This window comes from Grammomys surdaster, unplaced genomic scaffold (assembly GCF_004785775.1).
Source record: "Grammomys surdaster isolate TR1022 unplaced genomic scaffold, NIH_TR_1.0 277, whole genome shotgun sequence".
Lineage (NCBI taxonomy): Eukaryota > Metazoa > Chordata > Mammalia > Rodentia > Muridae > Grammomys > Grammomys surdaster.
The window spans coordinates 1,780,415-1,804,566 of record NW_021604718.1 but is presented as its reverse complement, the minus strand read 5'-3'; the positions used below and the strand labels follow the sequence as shown (position 1 = coordinate 1,804,566).

The window sequence follows — 24,152 nt, the reverse complement described above, 5'->3', positions numbered from 1 at the left end:
GGGTGTCACCGCGCGGCCGTCCAGGCCGTCCCGGGCCCCGCCGCCGCCCCACCGCGTCGGGCGGCGCGAGCCGGGCCGCCGCCCCCTCTCCCTCCGCACCCGCCCCTCCCCCGCGCAGAGCGGGCCCCTCCCCCATCGGGGACACCCTGGACCCCCCGGGGGGCGGTGCGAGGTAAGGGCGGGGCCGGGCGGACGAGGCGCGCGCGTGGGGGGCCGCGCGCGTGGGGCGGGGGCGCGCGTGTGCGTGGGCACGGAAGGGGGCTGGGGAGGCCGCGGTGGCGGCGGCGGCGGCGGCGGCAGCTGCTCCCTCCGCATGTTCTCGCTGCATCTTCCGAGTGGGGGGAGTTATGGTAACCGGAGGGGGGGCAGTAGAGGTCGGGAGGGAGGGGGTCTGGGCAGCTTCTTGCTTGTGACCGCGTGTGGGGGCGGCTGGTGTGAGGGGGTCTTGGAGACCTACTGGAGGGCCAGCCCCGGTGTTTGCGTGTGTGATCTTGACCGTGGTTGTGCCCCTGTGTGTCGGTGCATGTGCACATGGGGCCCAGTCCCTCTTGCACACGTGTATCCAGCACTGTGCAGGTATGTCCTGTCTTGCCCCGCCTCTGCCAGTTAACAGCCCGAGGGCCTGTAGGGCCAGCCGCGGGTTTATGGGGCAGTCTGTGGCCGTACTAATCCATGTCACCTCTGACCCTGAGCGTGCATGTCCCCGGTTGAGGCCGATGTGTAGGAATGTGTGGCTGGCCAAATGAGAATTTCCAGTGTCCCTGGTGGCAGGTGTGTGTCTTTGCATGTGTGTTCCAACACTGGCCTGAGAATCTGTGTCAGTCCCAGCATGGGTGTCCAGGGCGTGTCTGGATGTGGTTGGTGGTGTGTCGGTGTGCCGGTGTGCCGGTGGTGGGGACAAAGTGTGTGAATGGGTCCTTGTGGTCCGACTGCATGAAACACCTTTGAACTAGGCAGGTGTGAGCCTCTCTGCCTGGTCCCTTGATGGAGACAGAAGCTTGAAGGGAAAGAAGTGAAGAGAGAAGTAGGGATGAGAGTCACCAAGAAGAGGGGGCAAAGGGCAAGGGAGAAGAAGGCCTTGAGAATGAGATCTGAGAGGGCTGAGCTGGAATTAGGGAAAGACAGCAGGGGACTGGGAAGTTGGGGGGCAGCTCAAGAGCCAGGTCTTCCTGTGAAGCAGTCTGAGAGGGTGGAGAGAGGTACATGCAGGAGGGCCTAGGCTGCCCCAGTCTGTAGGGTCAGGCTTGGCTGGGGTGCAGGAGGCCATCCACTCACAGAAGCTGGTTCTCAGTGAGGCCTGTCGCCAGGGAGACTGCAGAGCATGTCCTCCCCCCAGTTTCTGTGTCCCCTCCCTAGCCCTGCTCCCCATTCTCCCCTGGCTCCCTCTGAGAACTGTCAGCTGGGTATGGAGAAGAAAGGCTACAGGAAGGGTAGGAGAAATGTTTGTGGGTGATGTCAAGATTAGAGACACTGGAGAGGCGGGGTCCAAGCCCTTGCTCTGTGAGTGTGTGTGTGTGTGTATACAGGGTGTGTACTGTGTGGGCGTATGCACAATGCCTGTGTTACGGGTCTGTGTAGGTGGCTGTTATGTGTGTGCATGAGTGTATGTATCCTGCAGGGATGGGACATGGAGACCCAGCATGGCAGCGTATGCTTTTCAGGTTTGCTGTGTGTACATGGCTGTGTGCCTTTTTCTGTGTGTGTCACTGCAGGCAGCACTAACGACTGCATACCCCATGTTCCTGCCACTCTGCTCTCTCTGTGCTTCTGCCTCCTTGTGTCGGAGTCCTTGGGAGCATGTGTGTGTGGCCTCTATGCACCTGTGACTTATTTTTGAGTTCCTGGCTTTATGTGTCTTTCCTCCAGGAACTAACGTGCAGAGCAGAGCAGTTAGCAGATCTTGCCTCTTCTGTGAATGCCTTTTAGCTCCAAAAGAAAATAGTGGGTTTAAACTTAAGGCCTTTATGCTTTCATTAGAGATGCTTGCGTGTGTGAAAATAGTGGCTGACCTAGGTTCCCCGGAACGAGAGTGAGGCAGCCACACCTGAGAAATGCAGAGGGACGGACGAGGAGGGAACAGTGTCAGGCCTCCGGGCGACAGAAGGCTCATGGACACAGTTGCTCCTCATTTTTTTTTTTTTTTATTTGTTCTGTTTTCCTGGTAGCCATCACAGATGCTGGTGGTTAGAGTCATGGAAAAGCTGGAAGAAAGCTGGGAGTGGGGAGGAGGGAGCTGTCCCAAGCCAGTGAATGTGTGCTGCTAATGTGAATTACGAACGCCTGTGCTTTAGGAGTGTGGTGCTCCCTCTGTCTGACCGGGCACATGATGTATGTACACATGGCGCAGGGGTGACCCATGGTACCACAGTATACTTAAGCATGTGTCTCGGGGCTCAGACTGACATGCTCCTTCCTGTGGGGCATGAATTGTCATAGGGTCGTCACCTGTCCATTTATGTAGTGTGCTGCCCACATGACAGCTGCATAGTCCACACCAGCAGTTCCCATGTGGCTGTCTGAGTTCAAGTCTGTGTACCCCGCGGCGGTGTTCACAGATGTCTGGGCATGTGGGGTGTGTGGGCCTGGGGTCCCCATGCTCAAGGCTGTCTGTATGTCTCTGAAGCACATAGTTTCCTATTATCTCTCCTAACGCGGCCGTGCTATACATGGTTCCCCACTGCTTGGTGTATTTTCGTGCTCTACACACGATCCCTGGGAGACTGAGAGGGTTCTCGTGTCTTGGGATCCAGACTTGCATGTGTGTGCAAATCTCAGTCTGTCCATAAAAGGAGCAGGCAAAGACTGGCAGGCTCTGAGGCAGTGGGCAGCCTGGAAGCAGACATGAAAATGTAGTGGGGCTTTCACTGTTCTCTTGTGGAACCTAGCGGGTTAACAAGCAGTTCTTCCGGTGCCCCCCCCAGCCTGTAGCTTCTTGTTGCCATGGCGATGGTGGCCCCGCCCCTGATGCAGCACCAGCCCCCCCATTGGCTGCAGTGGTGACTGTGGGGCTGAGGGGGGAGCCCAGGCCTGGGCAGCCATTCTGGAGCTGGAGCCGGCGCTTGGCATCCCCCCACTTTGATTTTCCTTCATCCCTTTAGCCCCTCCAAATTCCCTAGCAGCGGACCTTCGTTCGCTCCCTTTCTCTAAGCTCCAGTTCCTTTGATTCTTGGCAGGCTGAGCTTCATCCGCATTCACCTCCCCCTCCTCGCCAGCCGTTACTTGGGAGTCCCCAGAACCCCACTGTCCTTCCTCCCCACTCCCCTGCAGCCTTCTCTTCTCCTCTTGAACCCTTCACTAGCACCGCAGTGCACGTGGAACGGGCTCCCGCTCCCCGCTCCCCGCTCCCCATCGGTCTCTTCCTCGGCTCTTCTGTTCCCCTCCTCTCAGCACAGATCTCTTCCGAGACCTCCCTCTCCAGTCCTGGGAGGGGGTCATGGGAGGCAGCCCTGGACCTCCAGACAGACAGGGCCTCGGGGAGGGCTGGGGCAGGGGGAGGATGTGCCTAGCTGGGAAAAGAGGAAAGCCCATCCATGGGCAATGACCATTAACCCTTCCCCCCCCCCCAAGCAAGCCCCTTCTTTTGGGTGGGGGGCAGGCAACCGAGCCTCCCTGGGCCGTGGGTCATCTTTACTAGGGAGGTTTTACTGACCCTCCTGACTATGCCCCCCTGCTGACTGCCTGTCCCAGTCATGGGCTTAAGGCCTCCCACCCCGACCCCGTCAGGGGGCTCCGGCTCAGGTTCCCTGCCCCCTCCTTCCCACCGCCAGCCTCTCCGCCGCCGCTGCTCTTCTTGCTGCTTTCCGGGGGGTAGGTGAGGCCGGAGCTGAGGGACCGAGGGGTGGTGGCTGATACACTGGCCCAGGGTGGAAACTGGGACTAACAGTTCCACAGCCCCTTCCCCAACTTTCCTTCGGGCCCTTTCCTCCCCTCCAGAATACCACTTGGGTCGCTCGAGGAGGAAGAGTGTCCCAGGGGGGAAACAGTACAGCATGGAGGCCGCCCCCGCTGCGCCCTTCCGGCCCTCGGTGAGTGAACGCAAGTGCCTGCCAGATGTGGCTCAGCCTGGCCCCATCTCTTCCAGCCCCAGCTGCAGCCCCAGGATTCTGAGAAAAGGGCCAGGGAAGCGTGTGTGCGTGGTGTGTCCCTACCTCTTTGGTTTACCCCTTGGCTCTGCCCCCTACTTCTTGGCCCAGCCCTCCCACCGATTCCAAGCTAGTGTGTGTGTTTGTGTGTCTGCTCACATCACACAGCACCCGTGGGAGCAAGGAAGACAAACTGGGGTCAGGGCTCCTGTCCCCTTTCCTCTACTCCATGTTCCCCCAGGGATTCCCTGCCAGCTGAGAGTGTCCAGGAAGATTCTGAGCTGCCCCAATCACCCCTATTCCCATTTGCTCCCCAGCAAGGCTTCCTGAGCCGGAGGCTAAAAAGCTCTATCAAACGTACAAAGTCACAGCCCAAACTTGACCGGACCAGCAGCTTTCGTCAGATCCTGCCTCGATTCCGAAGTGCTGACCATGACCGGTAGGTACTGGACCTGACAGGAGATGGGCGCCGAGAGTGGAGTGGGGGATTCCCTGAGAGCAAAGGTTAACATAACAGGCTCGTGTTGGTTGGGGTGCAAGAGACAACAGAGAGGAGCCGGCCTCAGCTGTGGGTAGCAGGAAAGAGGAGTGACAAGGGAGGATCTGCTGAGGCAGGGAAGGAGGGCAGGAGGTGGAAGGAAGGGTGGGCTCCTGCCCCAGGGAGGACAGGGCAGACTGGCGAGAAGGAGCCAAAGAGCCTGGGCGAGAGGTGAAGAAGGAAGGGTAGGGGTTAAGGGGGCAGGCTGGACGGGGGTGGGGGGGGGTAGCAGGGCTGGTGGCAGGCAATAGAACAATAAGAAAGGGAGTCTGGTATGCAGGTAGCAGAGTGGGGGCAAGGCCGGGGTTGTCCAGGGCCTGAGGAATGAGGAAGGAGACCTGGCTGCTTGCCTTTGTCCTTCTCTGGGCTTCCCCTAGTCCAGTCACTCCCTGGAGAGGGTCTGTCCTTTTCCCTTGTGTCTGGCAGTCCTAGGGACTGAGCTGGGTAGGAAGGTTGGGATCAGGTGAGTCACACCTTTCCCTGCCCCCTTCCAAGTAACCAGTGCTGGATTTGGGGCTGGAGGGGGGGGTGAGGGCATGGTATTCCTGGCCGCGGGGGCGGGGGGGCCGGGGGAGCGTGGTGCTGACGGCAGCCAGAGCCTGTGATGACGGGGCTGCTATAAATAACTCCATGGAGGCTCCCACACCCGAGCTCCCCCTTGCTTCCCCGGCTCTCCGTCTCGTCCCCTGCCCATTTCCACACACTTGCTGTCCTTTCTCCCCTCACTCTGGTACCTCATCCCCGCTTATCCTGTGCTCCCAGCGCAGCCAGCACTGTCCTCCACTGCGCGCGCTTGCTCTTCCTAGCCTCACTGCTGCCCTGCTTGCTCTCTGCCTCCCCCTCTTCCCGGGTCTGCTCTCCAGCCTCTGACCTTTATCCTGCCCCATCCTGCCCCCTTGTTCTCCTGGGCCTTTCTCTCTCTGTCCCCTGGTTGTACTAAAAACTCACTTCATTTATAGTTTGAATCATAAAATGTTTATTACGCACTAACTGTGTCCCAGGTCCAAACCAGACGTTACTGTATTTCCTCTGCGACTTGAGTCTTTGCTTCCAGTTTTTCCCTTTATATTGAGATTCTGCTTTCTAGAGTCACCTAGACATGTCCTGGCCATTTTGGTTTTTTTCCTTTCCTTTTCTTTTTCTTTCTTTTTTTCTGTTGTTTTCAACATGGTTTGTTTCTGTTTTTAAAGACAAGGTCTCACTATGTGGTCCTGGCTAGCCTGGGACCTGCTATGTAGACCAGGCTGGCCTCAGACTTAACAGGGATCTACCTGTCTCTGCCTCCTGAGTGCAGGGATTAAAGGTCCGTGTTACTTGGCCCAGCGACTCTGAGTTATTTCTAGGTCTCCTGAGTCTGAGCTGACGCAGATAAAGCTCTTGAAGGGCTTTGGTTTCCTATAGCATGTCCACAGGAGGGACCTGGGCTTCCTCCTGCGATGCTGTGTGTGAAGGACTGAGGCTTGCCTCTGGTGAGGTGGAGGCATGAGTGAGGAGAGGGCCTTCCTTGACCCTGCTCCTCTGACCGACCCCTGTGCTCCAGGGCCCGGCTGATGCAGAGCTTCAAGGAGTCGCACTCCCACGAGTCCCTGCTGAGTCCCAGCAGTGCCGCTGAGGCCTTGGAGCTCAACCTGGATGAAGACTCCATTATCAAGCCAGTGCACAGCTCCATCCTGGGCCAGGAGTTCTGCTTTGAGGTAGCGGCCTTCGTGCTGGTGGACTGAGGGCAGGGGTGCAGGAGGCTAGGGCCCCAGGGCCTGGAGTAAGTGCACATATGGAGATGTCAGGGGAACAGGGCTGGGGCAGGGCTGGGGCAAGGGAGGACACGGTGTGGTCCCCAGCCTTTAGGAGGCACTCTCTTTGTCCACACTCCTCTCCAGGTAACAACATCGTCTGGAACAAAGTGCTTTGCCTGTCGGTCTGCAGCGGAAAGGGACAAATGGATTGAGAATCTACAGAGAGCTGTAAAACCCAACAAGGTACTGGGGAGGAAGGGAAACCAGGAGGTGGGGGGGGGGATGTGGGCTAAAGGAGGGGCCCCAGGGTGAGTCCTATTACTCAGAATCCCCCGTTTAGTTCCCTTTCTTCCCCAACTGCTACCTTACATCATGCTCTTTCTTCCCTGGAAAACCACAGAGCTAGGGAGCCGACAGGGCTCGTGAGCTGGCAGTGCCGTCTCCTGCAGTGCACGGAAGGCTCACTCACACCTTCACACCTAACAGGTGGTTACCCAGCCATACCCACAGTGCTTTGTGAACCCTGGCTCTCTTTATAAAGTCTACCAAGTAAGGTCGGACTTGGTGACCTCAGGGTCCCCTTGACAGAGTCCCTGTGCATCTGTGCTCCAAGACTTATGTTCCCTGAGAAGAAGCCTCCACTCTTGTCAGCTGGTCTGACTCCAGTGTGTAGCAGGCTCACTGTCCTGGCCATCCTCCTCTTTCTCCCCAGGGCCGTTTTTAGAAAAATCCCACCTAAACCGCTAGACACAGTGAGAATCACACAGGAAAACGCTAGACACAGTGTGAGCCACACTGGGTCCACGTCCCACACTGCTTTCAACACACTGCAGTACTCATGACTTTCTCTCACGAGGAGCTTGGGTCCCCCTCAAACCTGCCCTCAGGTCCCACTGCATTGGCCCTATACTTAACCCAAGTATTCTTTTGTTCTGCAACATCTGAGTTGCAAAACAAACAAGTTTCTGCTGGACTTTCTCATTTGCATCTTTGAGGTCTTCCTTACTTAAAAAAAACAAACCAACCAAACAACCAAACAAAACCACATTGCTGGTGACACAGGCCTTTTTTTTTTTTTTTGGTTTTTCGAGACAGGGTTTCTCTGTGGAGCCCTGGCTGTCCTGGAGCTCACTCTGTAGACCAGGCTGGCCTCGAACTCAGAAATCTACCTGCCTCTGTCTCCTAAGTGCTGGAATTAAAGGCGTGCGCCACCACTGCCCGGCTACACAGGCCTTTAATCCCAGCACAGAAGCAGGTGAACCTCTGTGAATTCCAGTCCAGAGAGAGTTCCAGGATAGTCAGAGCTATGTGAAGTGATCTTGTTTCAAAAACCTAAAGTAAACAACATAAAGCCTTCCATGTTTATGTGTGGGCTGAGTGTGTGTCACAGTGCGTGTGTGAAGGCCAGAGCATGACTTTCTGGAACTTTCTGGACTCGGTTCTTTTCCTTCAACTCTGTTGTGGGTCCTGAAGCTCATACTCATTCTTGGCACCTTCACCAAGGAGGCCATCTTGTCGGCTCCTCCACGCTGTTGACTGGCAAGCATTTCCCAGCATTCATTCTGTAGGAGCTGCTCACCTCTGTTAGCTTCCAGGGCTGCTGTGAAAGTCATGAACAGAGCCAGCCAAAGCCATTCTCTCACAGGTCGGGGTCTAAAGTCCAACATGAGCAGGCCATGTCAGTTCTGAAGCCACTACCTCAGCGCTTCCCTCTTCCCGTGGCTCGCTTCCTTCTGCATGTCTCCATGTGACAAAGTCACCAATCCCTGGATTAATCAAGTATGCCCTTGTCTTAATTGACATCCGCCAGGACACTATTTCCAAATGAAACCACACTGAGATTCTAGACAGACAATAATTTGAGGTCACTGCTAGATTTAGTGGTACATGCCCTTCCAGGTCTCAGGTACATGTGCTCATTTGAGGCCAGCCTGGGCTACCTAGTGAGACTATCTCAGAAGCCAAAAGCCGGGTTAAATAGAATTCTGGGAGTAGTAAACACTATTCCAGCCCAGTATACTTACTGCTCACCTTTGGCCACCATCTTGATCCCGCATGCTCACTGTCCTTCTGGTGTGTCTGTCTTCACCTGTCTGCCCCGCCCACTTCCTCTTGCCAGGACAACAGCCGCCGGGTAGATAACGTGCTGAAGCTATGGATCATCGAGGCTCGAGAGCTGCCCCCCAAGAAGCGCTATTACTGCGAGCTGTGCTTAGACGACATGCTGTACGCACGGACCACCTCCAAGCCCCGCTCAGCCTCGGGAGACACGGTCTTTTGGGGAGAGCACTTCGAGTTTAATAACCTGCCTGCTGTCCGGGCCCTGCGGCTGCATCTATACCGTGACTCGGACAAAAAGCGGAAGAAGGACAAGGCGGGCTACGTTGGCCTGGTGACTGTTCCGGTGGCCACTCTGGCCGGGCGCCACTTCACAGAGCAGTGGTACCCCGTGACCTTGCCAACAGGCAGTGGGGGCTCTGGGGGTATGGGCTCAGGGGGAGGAGGGGGGTCAGGGGGTGGCTCAGGAGGCAAAGGGAAAGGAGGCTGTCCTGCTGTGCGGCTGAAAGCCCGGTACCAGACGATGAGCATCCTGCCCATGGAGCTGTACAAGGAGTTCGCTGAGTATGTGACCAACCATTACCGCATGCTGTGTGCAGTGCTCGAGCCGGCCTTGAATGTCAAGGGCAAGGAGGAGGTTGCCAGTGCACTGGTTCACATCCTGCAGAGCACAGGCAAGGCCAAGGTGAGCACTGAGCCCCCCAGGAAGAGCCGTGGGAGAGCGGGAGAGCAGGCACTGGCCTGTGAGCAGTGACGAGAGCATGACCTCATGAGGCTGGACTCTGCAGAGCTGACCCTTGAGTGTCCTGTGTTCCAGGACTTCCTTTCAGACATGGCCATGTCAGAGGTAGACCGGTTCATGGAGCGGGAGCACCTCATATTCCGCGAGAACACGCTCGCCACTAAAGCCATAGAGGAGTATATGAGACTGATTGGCCAGAAATACCTCAAGGATGCCATTGGTACTTCAGGCCAATGAACTTCCCCGTGCCCACCCTAACACCCCTAAACCTGGCTGCCCAGACCCCACATCCACCTTCCTCAGAGTCCCAGGACCCCAGCCTCCAACCATCTGATTCTGCCATTCCTCCAACCCAGGGAGCCCCTGTCCCTGCCCTTGGAAAGTGTGACCGCTCCCTGTTGTCCACCCTCCCAGGGGAGTTCATCCGTGCTCTGTATGAGTCTGAGGAGAACTGTGAGGTCGACCCCATCAAGTGCACAGCGTCCAGTCTGGCAGAGCACCAGGCCAACCTGCGGATGTGCTGTGAGTTGGCCCTGTGCAAGGTGGTCAACTCCCATTGGTGAGACTGGGAACGCTGGGCTGGGGGGCCAGGGCTGGGCAGTTGTGTGTCCATCTGTTCATCCATCTGTCCATCCTCAGAGGACTGAGCATCAGTACGAGCAGAGCATTTTCTGGGGTGTCGTAGGAGAACGAGGGCTGGTTCCTGGCCTCAGATGGCCTCTAACCAAAATGAGTAGGGACACATGAGATGCACAGAGAGCTACAGAGCCATTATGATGTGTGTTAAGGGAGGGTCCCTTGGGCAACACCAAGTCAGAAATGACAAAGCCGTGATGTGGTGCCCAGGGCGGGGCTGTAAGGACTGGGCTCAGGGGCTGGTATCTGTACACAGTAGGCAGAGGACATCTCCAGGGCTGAGAGAGCCCAGGTATGATGTGAGGGCCCTCAAGCTTCAGAGCATGGCTGGCAGCTGCCGCACATGGCTCCAGTGGAGGCAAGGGGAGAGAGGGCTGTGCTTGGGGACTTGAGAGACTCTGGAAGTGCAGGGCTCACGAATCTGCACCTGTCAGAATGCTTTGGGGTGGCCTTAAAGGTGTTGGCACCAGGAGGAAGCGTGACTGAGACTGGCCCATGTAGTCAGTCAGCTACATGGGGAGGGAAGGAAAGAAGCCCAGAGCCCTGGAGGCCCTGGCTCAGGTGTGAGAACCAGACAGGCTGGGTCAGGGTGGAGTCAGAGCCTAGAATGGGGCTGTTCAGGGTCACAGGAGGAAGGATCAGCGGGGGGAGGGGGGTGCGGAGTCAGGGTGACTCAAGAGGCCATGAGACTGTGGTGCCCAGGAGACCCACAGCCTCAGTGACAGAACCAGGGAAGTCAGGAGGAGGAGCCAGCCGGCTGGCAGTGTGGGGGCGATGGTGAGCTCTGTTCTACACTAGTCAAGTTTAAGGTGTCAGTGGGACATTGAAGTGGCACTGGGAGGCGGGGAAGACTGAGCTGAGCCATTCCAGGGGCTGGGGATCATGCCTGGGGTGCGTCCATCCCCATTTCCCTGGAATCCAGAAGAGTTGGGGGGTCCGAGCTCCCTGTACCTCAAGTGACCCTCCATCTCTCTCCCATCTCTGTCTCTTCCCTGGTGTCTTTCTTCTCCTCCTCTCCTTGTCTCTCTCACGCCCTCCATCCTCTCCCACGTGTCTATCTCCCCTTGTCCCTTTCCCCCTCTCCATTTCTCTCTCCGGACTCTGTTCCTCTACGGTGGCCCTCTTCTTCAACAGCCTCCTGTCTTTCCCCTGCAGCCCCTCCCTCCCAGTCTTTCTCACCTGTCTCCACACCCTCACCTCCTACCACCCCCTCAGCATGTTCCCTGAAAGCTGAGGGTCTCTGGGGCTCAGTCCCGGTCTCTCTTTCTCTCTTTCTCTCTCTGTCTCCCCACCCCTTCCCCCCAGCGTGTTCCCGAGGGAGCTGAAGGAAGTGTTTGCATCTTGGCGGCTGCGCTGCGCAGAGCGGGGCCGGGAGGACATTGCTGACAGGCTGATCAGCGCCTCGCTCTTCCTGCGCTTCCTCTGCCCGGCCATTATGTCGCCCAGTCTATTTGGGCTTATGCAGGAGTATCCAGACGAGCAGACCTCACGAACCCTCACCCTCATCGCCAAGGTCATCCAGAACCTGGCCAACTTTTCCAAGTGAGGGAGACTTCAGCAAGGGTGGGATGGCCGTGGGCTTCTGGAAGGGTCTCCTGAGTCACCAGAGCCTCTGTGCCCCTGGCCAGGTTTACCTCAAAGGAGGACTTCCTGGGCTTCATGAATGAGTTTCTGGAGCTGGAGTGGGGCTCTATGCAGCAGTTCTTGTATGAGATATCCAACCTGGACACCCTGACCAACAGCAGCAGCTTTGAGGGCTATATAGACCTGGGCCGGGAGCTGTCCACACTTCACGCCCTGCTCTGGGAGGTGCTGCCCCAGCTCAGCAAGGTCAGTACATGTCCCCTCGGTCCCATCCCCGGGTACTTCCAGAGGCACCTGGGCTGAGAGATTATCTCTGCATAGAACTGTCACCTTCCTAGTCCCAGAAATGTTACCACCACTTCCAGTACACTTCACGAAACCTCTACCCGTGGCCTCTGAGGCCCTTTTAGAACTGGGCACTTACTCATCAAGTGACAGCCTTGTCCTTCCAGGAAGCCCTCCTGAAGCTGGGCCCACTGCCCCGGCTCCTCAATGACATCAGCACAGCCCTGAGGAACCCTAACATCCAAAGGCAGCCAAGTCGCCAGAGTGAACGGACTCGGTCTCAGCCCATGGTGCTGCGAGGGCCATCAGCCGAGATGCAGGGCTACATGATGCGGGACCTCAATAGGTGAGCCCTGCTTCTTGCTTCCACACTGCTGTGCTCAGGGGGGCCTGAGCACTCCCAGTGCTGCCTGCGGGTCCCTACTTCCACACCGCTGTGCTAGGGGGGCCTGAGCACTCCCCGATGCTGCCTGCGGGTCCCTGTACGTATCTGTCTAGACCTCAAAAGGAAGAATGGAAGGTTCTTAGGGACAGTGGTAAGGGCACAGGCAGTGGGAGGCTGAGAGCTGTTGAGAGCCAGCGAGGGAGAGGTGCAGAGCCCAGAGGTCCTGAGGCTCCTCGGCTCCGAGCTCGAGTGAGCCCGGAGGGCCCTGCCGCAGCTGACGTTTCCCCTGCCGACCCACTGCTTGTCCTTAGGCAGTGGTTCAGCCATGTGGTACCAAAGTCATCCGGTGTCTCTGAGAGACCTAAGCTCCCCAACACCACCTTACCCCAGAGAGCTCTCCATGGTCCAGCATTCAGAGAAGCAACCGGTGGGGTGGAGTGGGCCCTGGAGCCCAGCATCCAGCTTGCTGGGGGAGGGAGGGAAGAGGGAGGGTCTGGGCCTCAGCTCGGGATGGTGTCCTTCATCTTGTGATTACTCTGCTGTTCCTCACCCATGTCTTCCTCTGCAACACCACGCCCCTCCCGCATCCCCCCATCTCTGTCCCCTCTCTCCTCCTCCTGTGTGTGCCCACCCCACGTCCCTCCCGCATCCCCCATCTCTGTCCCCTCTCTCCTCCTCCTGTGCGTGCCCACCCCTTTGCATCTCTCTCCAGCTCCATCGACCTTCAGTCCTTCATGGCTCGAGGCCTCAACAGGTGAGGGCTCTGCTTGCCACCCTCTGTCCCGCCGCACTGGCTGTCACCTGCCTCTGCTCCTGTCCTTCACAGTGCACCTCATCCCCTCCATGCCTGCCCAGACCGGCCCTCACTCCTCCTTTTCCAGGCCTTCCGCCCTTCCTAGGCCTTGCCCCTTCCCCTTCTCCATCCCTCCTGCCTGCCTCTCTAGGGCTGCCACCACCAGCTCAGAGCCCTCTCCCATGGTCCCACTTTTCACCTAAGGCCAGCACCAGCCCCAGGCTCAGGTGCCAGTCGTCCTGGCCTTACTCTGCCTGTGTCTCCTTCCTTCCAACAGCTCTATGGACATGGCTCGCCTCCCCTCCCCAACCAAGGAAAAACCACCACCGCCACCGCCCGGTGGGGGTAAAGACCTGTTCTATGTGAGCCGGCCACCACTGGCCCGGTCATCCCCAGCGTATTGCACAAGCAGCTCAGACATCACGGAGCCAGAGCAGAAGATGCTGAGTGTCAACAAGAGTGTGTCCATGCTGGACCTTCAGGGCGACGGGCCTGGGGGCCGCCTCAACAGCAGCAGTGTGTCCAACCTGGCCGCCGTCGGAGACCTGCTGCACTCCAGCCAGGCCTCGCTGACAGCAGCCTTGGGCTTGCGGCCTGCACCCGCCGGGCGCCTCTCCCAAGGGAGTGGCTCTTCCATCACTGCAGCTGGCATGCGCCTCAGCCAGATGGGTGTCACCACGGACGGCGTCCCTGCCCAGCAACTGCGCATCCCTCTGTCCTTCCAGAACCCTCTCTTCCATATGGCTGCGGATGGGCCAGGGCCCCCGGCAGGCCACGGAGGGAGCAGTGGGCATGGCCCACCTTCCTCCCACCACCACCACCACCACCATCACCATCACCGAGGGGGAGAACCCCCAGGGGACACTTTTGCCCCATTCCATGGCTATAGCAAGAGCGAGGACCTCTCTTCAGGGGTCCCTAAGCCCCCTGCCGCCTCCATCCTTCACAGCCACAGCTACAGTGATGAGTTTGGACCCTCTGGTACTGATTTCACCCGTCGGCAGCTCTCACTTCAGGACAACCTACAGCACATGCTGTCCCCTCCCCAGATTACCATCGGTCCCCAGAGGCCAGCTCCCTCAGGGCCGGGAGGGGGCAGTGGTGGGGGCAGTGGTGGGGGTGGTGGGGGCCAGCCACCTCCCTTGCAGAGGGGCAAGTCTCAACAGTTGACAGTGAGTGCTGCCCAGAAACCCCGGCCGTCCAGCGGGAACCTATTGCAGTCCCCGGAGCCAAGTTATGGTCCTGCCCGTCCTCGGCAACAGAGCCTCAGCAAAGAGGGCAGCATTGGGGGCAGCGGGGGCAGCGGTGGCGGAGGGGGTGGGGGGCTCAAGCCCTCCATCACCAAGCAGGTAGGTAAGGGTAGGGTGAGATGGGGTGGGGAGGGTGGAGAGCAGGGAGGGAGGGAAGCAGCAGCATAGTCTGTGTGACCACTTTCTCACCTCCTTTGTTCACTAAACAAGTGTGTGGCATGTGGCCTGTATTCTCACCATTCAGGAGGCAAGAGGATTGTAAGTCTGAGGGCAGCCAGGGCTAAACAAACAGAAAACTCACAAACATAAGAAGAGGGCCCTCGGCTATGTCCCATGAGTTGTCGAGGCGCCAAGGATGTGTGGATGAACAGTTGAGGACCCCAGCCTCAGCACTTCCTCCAGGCAGGCAGGCAGGCAGGCAGGCAAGCAGGCAGGCAGGCAGGCAGGCAGGATTACTCCACTAGTTCAGACTGAGAAGGGCTAAGGCACGAACAGGCCTGGGGGTCATGGCTGTGTTCTCTTTATCTGAGCACGCCCTCCCTTTCCCACCTTTCTGCTGTCTGCCCTCCCATGCTGGTCTCAGCATTCTCAGACTCCATCTACACTCAACCCCACGATGCCGGCCTCGGAGCGGACCGTAGCCTGGGTCTCCAACATGCCTCACCTGTCGGCTGACATCGAGAGCGCGCACATCGAGCGGGAGGAATACAAGCTCAAGGAGTACTCGAAGTCCATGGACGAGAGCCGGCTGGACAGGGTACGCTGGCCCGCCTGCTGCCCCTCCTCCTTTGTCATGCGGGGGGTCGGGGGAGGCCGTCAGCCCTTCCAAGGAAAAAACACCCATGCTCAGATAGCAGGGTAGAAAGAAACAGACAGACCTCTTTTCTACTAAGACTAGAAAGACGTTAGTCCAACTCCCTTTGTGGTCCATACTATCTGTCTGTCCCATGACTGGAGAGAGCTGTTCCGGTTAAGCTCTGAGGAAGAGCATTAGGGTATATGTGAGGAAACCACCCAAGCTGAGCCTGCTAACACAGGCCTGTGAACTCAGGAGGCTAAGGCAGGAGATGTCAGTTCAAGGCCAGCTTGGGCAACTTAATGAGACCCTATTTCAAAATAAAAAGTGAAAAGAAAGCTGTGGAACACAGTCTGTGGTGGAGTGTCTGCTAGGATGCAGGAGGCCCTGGGTATCAGCAGGTTCTCCCAGAGGGTCAAGCACTCATGCCCCCAGGCAGCTGTTCCTGGCCAGGAGTTCCCCTCGGTGGGTATAGGATGGCGCTGCTTAGGAGTGAGCCTCCAGAATGCTGAAAGCATCTTAGCTTGCCTCTCCTGCCTGCCCGTACAGCAGATGAGGAATCCTTGTTGAAAGCTCAGCCCAGCATTGCACACGAGAGCTTTCAGAAGTGAAAATCAACCAGGACTATGCACTGCCTGTGGCTAGGGGTCCCTGTGTGACACATGTGTGCCGCTGCACTTCAGGAGCTAACACTTTAGAGTTATGTCACTGCTGTGTAGCTCTGTGTAAGCTGGGGGCAGAGCTTAGGAGTGGGGCTTTGGGTCTGATCCCTGGTACCGGAAGAAAACCAGAGCATAGAAGCACGACATGTGACGACCGTGTTACGCCACGTGGAAATGAGGAGGCTGCTCTGAGCTCTTCTGGAGTCCCAGACTCATATTCATAGTTGTATTCTCACCCTGGGAGCCCCTTGACCTCTTGTCTGCAGGACAGGACGAGGGAGGGAGTCACGCCGGAGACAGCACCTGCCCCTATCTCACCCAGTGTGGGTTTTTCTTTCCTGTCTCCATGGGCTCAATCTTGATTTGGAATTCTTGTCCCTCTGGCTTTAATCTGTAGATACACTTCTCAAGGAGTGTCCAGGAGTCTTGACAGAGTGCCCTATGGGGCCCATGTTCCCCATGCATGTGGGAGGGATGACCCACGTCTAAGCTGTGGGACTGACTTTGACTCTGCTCGGCCTTGAAGAAGCCTCAGTATTACTTCTGAGCTTTCTCAAAAGCAGATCAAGTGTATCCAATAGGCAGAGAGAGGATGGGGCACTCCTTGTGCCATGGCTGAAGTGACAGGGGTGGGAGCAGGCTGGCCAAGCCAAAGCTGGGCGCCTCTCACAGTACGGGGTCGTGTGCCCGGCGGGCAGGTGAAGGAGTACGAGGAAGAGATACACTCACTGAAGGAGAGGCTACACATGTCCAACCGGAAGCTGGAGGAGTATGAGCGGAGGCTGCTGTCCCAGGAAGAACAGACCAGCAAGATCCTGATGCAGTACCAAGCCCGCCTGGAGCAGAGTGAGAAGCGCCTGAGGCAGCAGCAGGTGGAGAAGGACTCCCAGATCAAGAGCATCATTGGCAGGTGAGGGGCGGCCCGGGGAGGGAGGAGGGGAAAACCTGCTCAAAGCAGTGAGCCATCCCTTACCACGCCCCAGCACTGCTTACACACTGACCCCCGAAGCCCTAGGGAGATAGGCCAGTGACTGTAGTCTAACCATCAGCGTCTGGACTCAGGCCTGGACTCCCTACCAGTGCTCCTTCATCCAGCCTGTGAGGCTCACCTCAGAGCTAAGTGGCAGTTCTGAGCCACAGGGACTCTTGACCACTCCTGTGTCCCTGGCTGGAGCTCCTTGTCCAGGCTTGCAATGGGTTCCATTAGATGGGCTTTTAGCTTGTCAGTGCTCTGAAGGACCTGCCTCCTCAGGGGCCACCACAACCAGAGCCAGCCGCACCCAGATCTACTGGAATGTTTTGAGTGAGATTTAACTAGAAGAACATGGTCTCTCCACCCGAGACATTTGATAGCACTCCCAGGACTGTCTAATGAGATGGAGTCTTCAGAGACTCAGGCACCAGCACAGGAGCCCTGTCCCCTGCACACAGGGCCTCTAGGAGGCCAGCTGAACTGGGGGAGCTGGCTGGCAGGAGTCTTCGAGATACACAGTTGTGTACACTTTTTTGGTTTTTCCAGACAGGGTTTCTCTGTGTAGCCCTGGCTGTCCTGGAACATGCTCTATAGACCAGGCTGGCCTCAACACAGAGATACACCTGCCTCTGCCTCCCAAAAGCTGGAATTAAAGGTGTGGGCCCACACCACCTGTTTACTTGTGCACACTTTTAATCCAAGCTTTCTGGTGGCAGAGGCAGGTGGATCCGTGTGAGTGGGAGGCCAGCCTGGTCTACATAGAGAGTTCTAGCCAGGGCTGCATAGAGAAACCTTGTCTCAACAAACGAACAAAGAAACAAAACAAACAAACAAAAAATGACACAGAAATCTCACCAGGAGTACCCATGTCTGTAATTCCAACATTTTGGAAGCTGAGGCAGGAGGATACAGCTACACAGGGTGTTCTAGGCTTCCCTGGCTACAACGTGAAACTCTATCTGAAAACCAATGGGAGAGATCAAGTCTATTTTTGTGGGTTTGAGGGATGACTGGAGTGCTTAAGAGGATAGACAGCTCTTCCAGAGAATCTGAGTTAAATTCCCAGCACCCACATCAGGTGGCTTATAGCTGTCTGGAGCTCTAGTGGCTACAGGAACATCTGATCCCTCGGGCCTCTGCGGGCTTCTGCACGCCTGTGCACAGACCCATACACAGATACACCTTTAATTCTATCACGTGGGAGGCAAAAGCAGGCAGATCTTAGAGTCTAAGGTCAGCCTTGTCTACACGGTGAGTTCCAGGTCAGCCAGAGAGCTACACAGTGAAACTGTTCCCCCCCAAAACAAACAAACAAACAAACATACATACATACATACATGCAAGTCTTTAAAAAGCCCCCCAGAAGGTAGGCATGTAGATTCCTGGGAGAAAGTGGAAAGCCAGGGTCTGGTGACAGGCATCTTTTAGGTAATGGGGAAGAGGAATACTTCAAGGAGGGGACGTGTCCAAGGCTGTCCCAGAGCTGCAGGGTCCCCAGGGTCACGCGGACCGCGGGCGGTGGGCTCTGAGTCCGTGCCCGCCACTAACCCCACTGAAGCCCGTCCCTTCAGACTGATGCTGGTGGAGGAGGAGCTGCGTCGGGACCACCCCGCCATGGCTGAGCCGCTGCCCGAGCCCAAGAAGAGGCTGCTCGACGCTCAGGTGGAAATTACAATGTCATTTATCTTCTCCGTGTCCCATCCCCATCCATCCCACCGTCTCTGTGCACTCGCCGCGCCAGCTGTGCCACCCTGGCCCCATCACCGTCATCTGTCTCCTGTCGTCCTGTTTGTCTATTCACCGGCATCCCGTTGTCTGTGCCTCCGTCACTCCTGGCAGAGCCAGGCTTACTCCTGTGCCTTCCTGTCCCGCCTTCCCACTCTTGCCTGCATCTCAGGACCACCAGAGCCTCAGCCTCTCAGCTCCCCTTCCTCCTCCTGGCCCTCCTGTCTGCTCCCTCAGCTCTTCTTAGCCAGAAGGCTGACGGTTCTACAGGGTAGAACAGAGCATACTGTAGTCTGAGCTGTAACTTCTCCAGCCCTGGGTACCCTAGAGACGAAAGGTTCTCGTGACTTTCCATTCTGACTCCCTGGTAGGTCCCTGACTCTTCAGATCCTAAAGGCCTCTCCCAGAGACCCCTTTCCATAGTTCAAGTTCAACCTTCCTTTGGCCGCTGGTGTTTCCCGAAGCTACTGTCCAACTCCCTGTCACCACCCTCTCTGCTCCTCAGCCAGCTTCCAGGCCTTCCTGCATCCTGGTCCTGCTTCCCTCAGATCCTGCTCTCTCCTCCCCATACTCTCCTCCCTCTGCTGACCACCAGGCCTCCCTGCCACCACCACCAAGCCTCCTGACCCCATGACCCCACTCTCTCCCCCTGCAGCTCCTCATCAGGTAATTCTCCTCGTTCCGCTTTGACCACGGGCGGAGGACACTGGGGGAGGTGACTCCGGACCACTGCAGGTTGGTGGTGAAGCCCACCCCCTCCAACTCTCTGGAGCCTCTCCCCTCTCACTGCTGTGCACCACAGCCAGAGACCCTTCACAGACCCCTCCCTCCTGACACCTCCTGCACAGACCTCTTCCCAAGGTACAGCCAGAGCTCACCTGCTGACCCCTCACACCTGCCCTCTGATGCTTAGCAGTACCAAACTGGACCCTTAAAAAGACCAAGCACAGTTCCAGGTTCCCCAGTTCTCTGCAGACCGGCCCACCAGCCACCTCCTGGCACCACCCTCCTTTCCTCTACCTATCCAGTGTCTGTCTGTCACCCCCCATTTCACCAGAGCGTCCTTGGGAGCTGGGATGTTGGGAGTGGGTGGGACAGGGTGGAGGGATATTGGGCTGGGGCCAGGCTAGAGGGGCTGTGCTGACTCCAGCAGGTAGGTTGGGGTTCCTGCTTCTTCTCCTGACCCCTCACCCCTCCTGCTGTCGCCTCTCTGCTCCTCCTTTGCACTTGTGAGGCAGAAGAAATCTGAGGCCTCCTTAGTGCTCCTTGGTGGAGGCTGGGAATGGGGGTTAACTCAGGGCGACCGTAAGGAGCTGAGATACCCTAGCAGTGAACAGAGCAGGTAGCGCACGGCAAGCACGAGTCTTGGGCAGATGTGAGGCTGGACTTAGTTTCATATGGCCTCTAAGTTAGGAGTGGGGACAAACAGCCCCCTAGAATGAATTCAGGGGCTCAGTAGCCATATTTAGTACCAGGCAGGGAGACCAAGAACAGCATGTTAAACAGCCACTCCCAGCAGAGCCCAAGGTCGGGTTGCTGATACCACTCCTGATGAAAGGCTCGCCCAGGAGCCTTTCAGGACACATAATCCTATCCAGAAGCCAGTGAGTGGGAAGTGTCAGCCACCTGTCCTGGGACACGTTTCTGTGGGAAGGACCTGTGGTGGGCAGTGGCTCCTCCTAGTGTAATTTGTACTCTCTGCCTGCCTGGCCACTTAGAGTTGTCAGTGACCTGTAAATAAATGCTGACAGACAGCAGGGAGCCTTGCCATTGAGAGGACTCCTGCAGTGGGTTCTTTGTACAATGAATAATGGCACCCTAGTTTATCCAGTTTCTAAATTTGGGTTCATGAGGGCGTAGGGGGCATGCCCATGTGTCGTCATGAGCAGACAAGCAGAGTGGAGGCGATCTGAGGGTTCCTTCCCTGCGCTCCTGCTGCGTGTGCTCAGGGTATCCCACGACAGACTGCCTGGGAGATACCCAGAGAGCCAAGAGGGCAGCTTGTCTGAGGTTATATATTGGGTGGCCTTGTAACACAGGTGAGTCTTTGATTCTGATGTGGGGGAGGGGAAGCTGTTCTTGGAAGGCTTCATTTTTTTTGTGTCCTTTGGAGATAGGGTCAGATACAGATAACTACATGCTGCCCTACCTGAATGTCTTGTAGCTTAGACAGTAACTTGGGTATTTGCTCCAAACTATTTGTAGCCTTGATCCCACTGCAGCCCGGCTACTACTGGAAGCTAATAGAATTAATTCATTTTAAGCCAAGTGTGTATCCAGCACTGTGAGCCCACACGGCCCCCCTCTCTCAGCACAGGCACAGAAGGCTGTGCTGAGGCAGGAGCCAGGAAGTGGGTAAAAGAGCCATGCGATTTCTGAAATTAGGTCCAGGAGTGGCTAGGGTCTGCTACTCAAACTGGAAACCTGGGGAGGGGAACTGAGACAAAAGAACAGGGGCTGGGGGAAGTCACTCAGCCTGGGAATATGGTCTGGGCACAGTGAATGGCTTTAAACCGAGCCCTTTGGGGTCTAACAAGCCTTTCACAGGGGTCCCACATCCGGTATGTACATTACGATTCATAATGGTAGCAAAATTAGGTATGAACTAGCAACCATAATGTGATGGTTGGGGTGAGCTCATGAGGAGCTGTGTTAAAGGGCAGGGCTAGGAAGGCTGGGCACTGCCAAGTGTGAGAGGAGCCTTCCTAAACGTGTCCCTCCACATCCCCTTCCTGTCTCCAGTACAGTCACACCTAGTTTGGGATGTTATATTTGAAAGGCCCACTCTGATAGCTGACAAAACTGAATGACAGTGTCTATTTAGGCAAAAGCCTGTCTTCAAACACAGTGAGTAGAACCGTGCACAAGGCTTCCACACGGCCCCAGGGAGCACAGCATAGGAAGGAACTGTTTGCTGCTGTAGGTTAAGTCCCTCCCACACACGGTTTCCACCAATTTGTTTAGCACACTCTTTTTTTTTTTTTCCACAGATAAAGGAAAACTCAAGTCCTGGTTTTGTTCAAATTATTAACAAACTTCCAGATCTGTAGGGGTTTGCACTAATGAGGTTTTCTGTACTGCCTCCTCTGGCTCCTCAGTGCATTCTGGGAAGTTCTTGCCTGGGTGGAGGGTGCTAGGAAGGGCTCCATGGAAGTGGGGCTGGGCCCAGGGGCGGGGGATACACAGTTCCTGAAGTGGGCGGTATACTGGAGGGTATTCTGGTTTTCTAGTGTAAGTCTGGTTCAAAGGCTCCTGGTAGGAGTGAGGTAGGGGTGAGGTTTCCTGGAGGTGAGAAACAAACAGGAGAGGGGTGGACATGGCTGTGGAGTGGGCTGGTTACGGGTGAGCACAGCTTGGGGCTAGCATCTTGGCCCCCGCGAAGCGTCTCAATAAGTCCGCGCTCTCCTCTTTGGTGTCTTGCAGGAGAGGCAGCTTCCCCCCTTGGGTCCAACAAACCCGCGTGTGACGCTGGCCCCACCTTGGAACGGCCTGGCCCCCCCAGCCCCACCTCCCCCACCCCGGCTGCAGATCACAGAGAATGGCGAGTTCCGGAACACCGCAGACCACTAGCCCACCCAGCATCACAGACCTCCTTCCCTGTGCACCCTACCCCGGCCCACCCAGCGTCACAGACTCCTTCCCTGTGCACCCCACCCTGGAACATCACCGACCACCAGGACTGGACGCCACCAAGGGACAGCGGGATTGTCTCCCTTAACGCCTCCTTGGGGCACCCGTCTGCTGACTCCACTGCTCCATTCGAGGAGGGAGAGTGGGACCGTCAGCTGCCCTCCTCCACCCCAGGACACCACCTCCCACACAGACCCCTTCACTCTGGGGTGCTATCCCCATCCTCTGCCTCATAGTTCCCCTGAGCACTGGGGGACAGACCCTCACCCCCACACTGGGGGTGTGGCACCTCCAAACTTTCAACTTCAGGGTGATTTTTTAGCAGTAACCAGAGCTGACAATCTATAACTCCCCTCTACCACCCCATTTTGGCCTCCCCTGCCCCCCTTGTTATGGGGAGGGGACCCCGGGTGAGGGGGCCCTATTACCCCTTGATTTCTCAGGAGCGTCTGGGGGGGCTCAGCACGCACAACTCCTTTTCCTCTTCCCACTCTTACATTAACTCTCCCCACCCAGAACCCAGATGGGGTGGAGGGGGCCACCGGGGCAGGGAGGGGGCGGCAAGGGGGGAATGGGAGCTGCCTCCCCTTCTTCCCACACCTGATCTGCTCTTGGCTGGTCCCAGAGCGGGGTGAGGGGGCTTATGCCCCCCCCTCCCCCAGTGTGTTGGGTGGGGTGGAATTGAGGTTCGGATGAGGGGGTTAGGGTCTAGGAGGCCAGGTGTGTTGGGTTGTAGAGGACAGACTAGCTGATCTGCCCTACCCTGACAAGCAGCCAGCCCTCTACCCCTTCCCTCTCTTGTCTCTACTCCCATGGGGAGGGGGGAACTTACTCTAGGAAAAGCCATGTCTCTCTCCCCCAGGATGGGGGGACCTGTGTTGGAGGATGGGTGTTTGGGGGCCCCCTTACATGACTCTGTCCCCTGGGGGAGGTAGGACAGGGCTGGGCTTCCCTCTCACCCTCCCCCTCACCCAGTCTCCCTCCCTCCCGCCAGCTCCACGCTTTTTCGGTGTTTTTCTGTACATAGCTCTCTGGCGGGATAGGGGAGGTAGGATGGATGGGGTTTGGGGTGGGTAGGCTGTGGAAGGGGAGAAGCCCCTCCTGGGTACCCCCTCTTCTCTGACTGCTGCCCCTTACCCAGCCTTGTCTCTTCACTCCTTCTTGCGTTTGGTATTGAGAATTCTTTCCAGACTCCAGACTCGACCTTTCTTTTGTATGGACAGCTCTCCTTCAATCTTACCCCTCTACATACACCCACCCAGCCGGGGCCAAATTTATACTTATATAAAAGTTGTAAATATGTGAAATTTTATCCCATGCCCTTTCCTCTGCTTTCCCCCTTCCCCCCTCAGGCCTTACCCTTGGACCTCCTCCCTCCTCTTTGGCTGTTGTAATTATCTGGGGTTTGTACTGTACATAATTGGGGTGGGGGGGCTGGGAGGCGACCCCTCTGTACAGTGCTTCCTGGCTCCCTAGCCCCACCCCTCACTTCCCTCCCCACCCACCACCTTAAGAGTAGGGAGAAGATCTTCTTACTCATTTTTTTGCTGTTTGTTTACTCGTTCTTCTTGCCCCTGCTCCCGGACTCTTGGTCCCCCACCACTGCCCCCCTTTTCTCCCACTCCCAGGCCCATCTTTTTTTTTTTTTTCTGGAGTGTGTGGTGAAACAGAAAAATCATGTTTAATAAACGGAGATTGTTCTTTTATCACTGGGCTGACTTTTATTTATTTTTGGTTTTTCAACACAGGGTCTCCCTGTGTGGCCCTGGCTGTCCTGGAACTGACTCTGTAGACCAGGGTGGCCTTGACCTCAAGAGATCTGCCCGCCTCTGCCTCCAAAGTGCTGGGACTAACTGCCACCTCCCCCCGCACTGGGCTGACTTTTTAGCCTGGGGTCTCCAGAACCACCTGAAGGGTGACAGGGACTACTTCTGGGGAGGAAAAAAAAATAAGTCTTCTTACATTACACACTGTTCCATCCAGTCAGGAGAACAATACATCCCGCAGGGTCTTCCTGGTGAAACCCCCACTCCCGCCCTCTACCCGCCGCAGCACTCAAGGCGCGGAGGCAGAGGACCGCCGTTAGCGCCCGAAAGACTCCAAGTGCAAAACCCTCTCCACGCAGGGTTTAACCGCGAGGACGCTCCTCGGAGAAACGGAGGAAAGCACCCGGGTCCTCAGCAAGCGTGCACGCGGAGGACAGCAGCACATACCGCGCTGCGGAGCCCGTCGCTCCCCTCACCGCGAGGCCAGACCCAGCGGACCGGCCGTCCTCCACCG

The 24,152-nt window shown here is 57.0% G+C and overlaps 1 protein-coding gene across 1 annotated transcript in view; it reads left to right on the top strand.

Moving 5' to 3' along the window:
• Positions 1-21,919, top strand: part of Syngap1 (synaptic Ras GTPase activating protein 1) — a 29,008-nt gene extending 7,089 nt beyond the window's left edge. The window contains exons 4-19 of the mRNA XM_028777030.1: positions 3,934-4,025; positions 4,400-4,521; positions 6,161-6,314; positions 6,498-6,596; positions 8,473-9,096; positions 9,229-9,373; positions 9,568-9,712; positions 11,095-11,331; positions 11,418-11,619; positions 11,826-12,004; positions 12,756-12,797; positions 13,114-14,185; positions 14,670-14,843; positions 16,243-16,454; positions 18,089-18,179; positions 21,666-21,919. Coding sequence (XP_028632863.1) covers positions 3,934-4,025; positions 4,400-4,521; positions 6,161-6,314; positions 6,498-6,596; positions 8,473-9,096; positions 9,229-9,373; positions 9,568-9,712; positions 11,095-11,331; positions 11,418-11,619; positions 11,826-12,004; positions 12,756-12,797; positions 13,114-14,185; positions 14,670-14,843; positions 16,243-16,454; positions 18,089-18,179; positions 21,666-21,812 — 3,737 coding nt within the window. The 3' untranslated portion in view covers positions 21,813-21,919. The remainder of the gene's footprint in view (positions 1-3,933; positions 4,026-4,399; positions 4,522-6,160; positions 6,315-6,497; positions 6,597-8,472; positions 9,097-9,228; positions 9,374-9,567; positions 9,713-11,094; positions 11,332-11,417; positions 11,620-11,825; positions 12,005-12,755; positions 12,798-13,113; positions 14,186-14,669; positions 14,844-16,242; positions 16,455-18,088; positions 18,180-21,665) is intronic.
• Positions 21,920-24,152: the final 2,233 nt, after the last annotated feature.